At 27.0% G+C, this 5,616-nt stretch overlaps 1 protein-coding gene across 1 annotated transcript; it reads right to left on the reverse strand.

The window, feature by feature from the left end:
• Positions 1 to 2,710: 2,710 nt before the first annotated feature.
• On the reverse strand, positions 2,711 to 3,972 carry LOC110627258 (precursor of CEP9). Its single transcript, XM_021773506.2, has one exon. The coding sequence runs from the start codon at positions 3,879 to 3,881 to the stop codon at positions 2,913 to 2,915; it is 969 nt and encodes a 322-aa protein (XP_021629198.1). The 5' UTR covers positions 3,882 to 3,972; the 3' UTR covers positions 2,711 to 2,912.
• Positions 3,973 to 5,616: the final 1,644 nt, after the last annotated feature.

The following is a 5,616-nucleotide window of genomic DNA, read 5'->3' on the forward strand; positions in this document are numbered from 1 at the left end:
AATAATACAGATTGTCATGGTTTGATTTTTTTTTTTTAATTTTATTTAATTTGATCAAAAAGCAATCTATTATGGAAATATCAATTCAGTATATATATATATATATATATATATATATATATATATATATATATATATATATATAAAACTAGATTTCGATTTTTGAAAAATGTATTATTGGAAAGGTAGCTAGGAATCTCGAATCATGGTGAATGTCTATCACAAAATGATGGGTTAATTGACTTTTTTTTTAAGGACTCTTTATGTATATATCATAAATATTTAATTATTGATATTTTAAAAAAATTTTAAAATTAGTTGAAAATTTTTTTGTAGTATTCTTTTTTTTTAAAAAAATTTTAGTATGATTTTTTTCGATAATAAACTTTATCAAAATAAAATTATATAATTTTAAGCGTAATAAATTGATAATAGTTATAATTTATGCAAAAAGTTACGTATTTAATATTTTATCTCTCTCATAATTTTTATTCAATATATATTTTTAAATATATTAAAAAAATACAATTTTTTATTTACTTTTTAATTATATTATTTTAAAAATATTAATTAGAGTCGTAATTGAACCGAGCCGAATCGAGTTTTAATAGAATCTGATTAGAAAATAAATTTAAAAGTTTGAGTTCGAATTTGAATTTGATTTGAATTTTATTTATAAACTCGAACTCGATTCATAAAATAAATATTAAATTCGAACTCGATTCATAATAAACTCGTTTAAATTAACGAGTCAAACTCAAAAAACTCAAATTTGAGCTCATTTAAACTCAAATTTGAGCTCATTTAAATTCGAATTTGAGCTCAATTATAATATAAATAAGTTCAATATAATTTAAATTCATTTAAATTAATAAATTTAAATTAAAAATAAAATTTAAATTATAAGGTTATTAAAAAATTTTTAAATTAAATTTTTTTATTTAATCAAAGTCTCTCATGCCCAAAACATATGAAAAAAATATAAAAGAGTTGTCATTTTATAGAGAAGCCACAGTTCTGCATATCTCATCATTTTTCAATATGGGATTGGTACCGGTGAACGAGCATATTCACGAGTTTGTTCGCGAATCTGCTCATAAACTTTTTCGTGAGCATGTTCACGAGGAAGCTCGCGAGCTGATTCATGAATTTGAAAACGAGCTGAACTCGCGAATCTAAATAAACCAAATACTACTAAGTTCAAGTTCGGCCTGTTTATTAAACGAATCTAAAAAGTGAGTTCAAGTTCGGCTTGTTTAGAAAACGAGTCGAACCTGATCGAATTTTTATCGAGTCGAGTTTCAAATAGCTCACGAACAGTTTGGTTCGTTTACGCCCTAATATTAACTTCTATTAAATTTTAAAAAATATTTTAAATATTTACTTTAAAAAATAACATTTAATGGGAGTTGTTTTGAAAATATAATAAGATTAAATAGGTTATAATAATTAATTTATATGTTATTATAATAAAAAAAATAATTTTTAGATAACTGAAAAAGAAAAGAGGAAAAAAATTATGGAAAGAAATAATAATAATAATAATAGTCATTTTTTATAATTTTTAAGATATTTTTGAGTTTTTTTAAATAAAAATTTTTGTTGAGTTTAATTATAATAGATTAATATTTTATTTTTTTATTTTTATATAGAATTTTGTTATTTGATTTTTATATATCAGGATTAAGAAAATTATTTTTTGCATATGGGGATTAAGAAAATTATCTTTGGAATTTGTTCTCAATGTTCAAGATATTAAATTTAAAGTACTTTTAAGTATTTGATCTGGTCAAATTCAATTTGATAAAATGGATTTTATACTCAAATTTAAAATGAATTCTAATTTATAAACTAGTATATGAGATTGTTCGGATTTAATTAATGTATAGAACACTATTATTCAAATGTGTCAGCATAAAGAGTTAATTAATAATTAAATATAAAATATATATTTAATAATAATATTTATAATATAGTTATATTCTCATTTAAAAATAAAATTTAACTATTTTATAAAAATATTAAAATTTTTAAAATAAAATTATTAATAAAAGATATTTTTAATAAATTACTAACTAAAGTATATAAAATTAATTTGATTTATGTATTATTCAATTAAGAGAATTTAAAATAATTTAAAATAGTTTTTAACCGGATTTAATATTGATTCATATATTAAAAATAATGATTAGATTCAAATTGAGGTGAAATGATTTTCGCAATTTCACATCCGTTCTAAAATGTAAATTGATGGAATAAATAAAAAGAAAAAAGTTTCCTATATTAGCGCCAATATTTAGCGTACTCTTTTTATTTGTATTAGAGCATGTGCGGGCAGAGTGCATATATCCACATCAACTTGCAAAGATTTCGTAACGATAGTGACGCCATATTTTTTATTTTACTCTTTAATTTTTTCTTTTAAAATTACAAGTATTATCACGTTAATATAACTAAAAATGAAAGTATTTATTTTATAGATGAGAATTGAATTTTTTTTTTTATTTTAAAAAAAATATCTAATAATAACTTCTAGTTAGCTTGTCTTTTTATATGATATTAGTGTAATAGTCCGTAAAGAGCATTAATGATATTAGATTTTAACTCAATTAATTAGAAAGAAAAAAAAAAAAAAAAAAAAGGAAATCAACCCCAAGAGAAAAGGTTGAAGATACAAAAGGAATGAATGAGAATTACTATTAATGCAAATATTTGATTTTTTTCTGAGCTTCAGATAATTAAACACATATACCAAATCAAATCAAATCAGCCTCTTTTTCAGAGACTTTTTTTTTTTTCAAATTTCAGAGACAATTAAAGGACTAAACGAGACAACAATAAATTCTGTCTCAATGGAAACATCTACAACTACCAATGACCTTTTTCTGCACCAAGCATTTGCATATACAAGTCTACGGATTTGGTTCTGCATCGTTTTTCTCATGAGCGTGGCCAACTCCTGGGCTGTGCCCTGGTTGTGTCGGTCGGTAATCATCTTTGAATCCTATAACAGGTTTTTCAATGTTGGAGCTAGTAATCAATGTCTTAGGATGGCCAACACCAGGGCTAAATCCCGGAGATGTTGGCCTGAAATCATCCTCGGAAGCTGCAGCTGAAGCATGCAAGGCGTTTGAGTTCAGGGGCACCGTTTGGTGTTGAGCATTATCAGGAATGTGATTCCAGGACCTCGGCTGAGATCCCTTTTTTTCCCCCAAATTGCTTTTGTTGATGATAGGCCGGCCAACTCCAGGGCTGTGACCAGGTGTGGGTGTGTCATTATTTCCGGATCCTGTGCCTAGTGGCGTTGGATCAATCTCTCCATCACTGCCGTCTTGTGAAAAATGATGGCCTAGACCAGGGCTATGACCTGGAGGTGTTGGCCGGAAATCATTTACAGCAGGGACACCGGTAGATGATATTTCGTCGTTTCCTGACTCAGATTGTGAAAAGTGACTAGAGGGTTTAGGCTGAGAGCTCTTACTACTCTTTCCTGATTTGCTTTGGTGCAACTTAGTAGCGTGGCCAACTTCAGGGTTCGGACAAGCTGCTGATAATTTTGTGGGTCGGTGATCATCTTTGAATTCTTCAACAGAGAGCTCAACGTTGGAGTTAGTGATATCCTTAGGATGGCCAACACCGGGACTAAAACCAGGAGATGTCGGCCGGAAATCGTCCATGGAAGCTTCAGAATCAGCAAATGCGGTACGAGGAATCTGCTGAGAATCATTTGTGTTCTTGCTCTGGTGAACGTTGATATTATTATCCCTGCCCTGCTTGTTCATTGACTTGATTGGCCGTGCTTCTGTAAACAGAATCTGAAGACAGGCAATGAAGGCAAGAAGAAATACAACACTTCTAGAAAAGGCTCGAATTTTTGCCATAACTGCAGAAGGAAGTTAAAGAAGTTGAAAGAGGTTAACAGAAGTAGCAAATTACTTAAGATTTAGAGCCAAGACCAAGGATGGTAAAAGCCTGTGAATCCAGGTGGTATTTATAGGGATAAAATAGCATGCCCCTGTGAGGTTCAGTATTAATTATTAATTTAATAAAATAAATTTGTGGAACGCGAAGATGAATATCAATATGGACGGTTTGTAGGCTAAAGGGGTCCTCCTATGATTAACTTGATTTCTTGGAGATCTTCCTCCAAATTTTGCATGTCCTACAGTTTGTTATTTTATTATTTATTAGCTTCAGCTTTATTCACTTTTTACATATTATAGTACAAGCAAAATATCAAAGGTTAGCAACATATGTTTAGTTTTTTTATAGATATAGTTGAAAAGGCTATGAATATTTTAGTGAATATGACTCGGTATTTGTCACTTATTATTGATTTAACTATAAATAACTCTCAATGAATTGATTATGATTAAGACGAGACGAGTCTAAAAAATGATCCGATAAGAAGAAATGAGTTTAAAAAATATTGTGTTTGGTCATACTTGAATAAATAAGCAATTAGTTATTGTTAATTAGATAATTCCGCCATTTAAGAAGGAACTCTCAAATATATTATTGTTTTTGGATTTATGGCAAGGATCATCTTTCTCACACCATATAAATAAGATAACTGAAATATTCCAGGAAGATATCTCTTGCATAATTTTCTAGACAATTGAACACTCTTAAATTATTGTATAATTCTTTATGGATTTGTGCAGTAGAGTTGTTACTATAAGATACTATTCACCTCATTATTTCTTTCTTTATAAGCAAAATTTTTAATTAAATAGTGAATTTTACCTATTTTTTTATGGAGAAATTTATTTATTTATATTTTGAAAGTGTCATAAAAATAGTATATCGATTCATGCAAGTCATCCTCTTTAAGAATTGGTCTAACTGGTGTATAGTTGTAATTATATTGGTCCAATTGGAATTATGGGGGACATCATTTAGTCTTCTGCTTACTGTAAAATGGAAGTAAAGGGTATCCTAATTAAGTCCAAAAGAAATTTGCAGAAACAGACGTGATGGAATACTGGGGTAAAACCATATATTTATTGGCATGTTATATTAAACGTTGTAAATTCTCCTATAGAAGCCTAAATCAATAAGATTGTCTGGAGCCCTGTGCTCCTCCTCCTTCAACAAAAAAAACATGGTCCTAAAGAAGCATATGAATTTTTTTTTTCCAACTACTATATTTTAAGTTTTTTGCAATGATATTATAGTAGCGGCGGTGACATTATTATTAAAATAATAATTTCACATCAATTTAAAATTACTATAAAAAATTTATATGTTTATGATATATAATAATTTACTTTAATTAAAAAAATATTTTATGTTTAATAATTAAATTATAATTTTAAAAATGATTTTTATTTGTTGTAAAAAAATAAATAAATTATTGCATTATATTCAATAATAAAAATTGATGCAGCGGTTTTTAAATCATTGTGATTAATTTATAGTTATAATTAAAATATATAAAATAATAATTTTACAGTTATTATTTTCAATTTATTTTTATAATAATGACGTGATTTTTTATAGTTTTAAAATATTCCTTTTATTTTTTAAAATAAAGGAAAGGTGACAAACCAATTTTAGTGAAATCTTTTGACGAATAGACCCAAAATGTTTTATCTAGTATAGTATCAAAAACCC

Source organism: Manihot esculenta, chromosome 12 (assembly GCF_001659605.2).
Source record: "Manihot esculenta cultivar AM560-2 chromosome 12, M.esculenta_v8, whole genome shotgun sequence".
Lineage (NCBI taxonomy): Eukaryota > Viridiplantae > Streptophyta > Magnoliopsida > Malpighiales > Euphorbiaceae > Manihot > Manihot esculenta.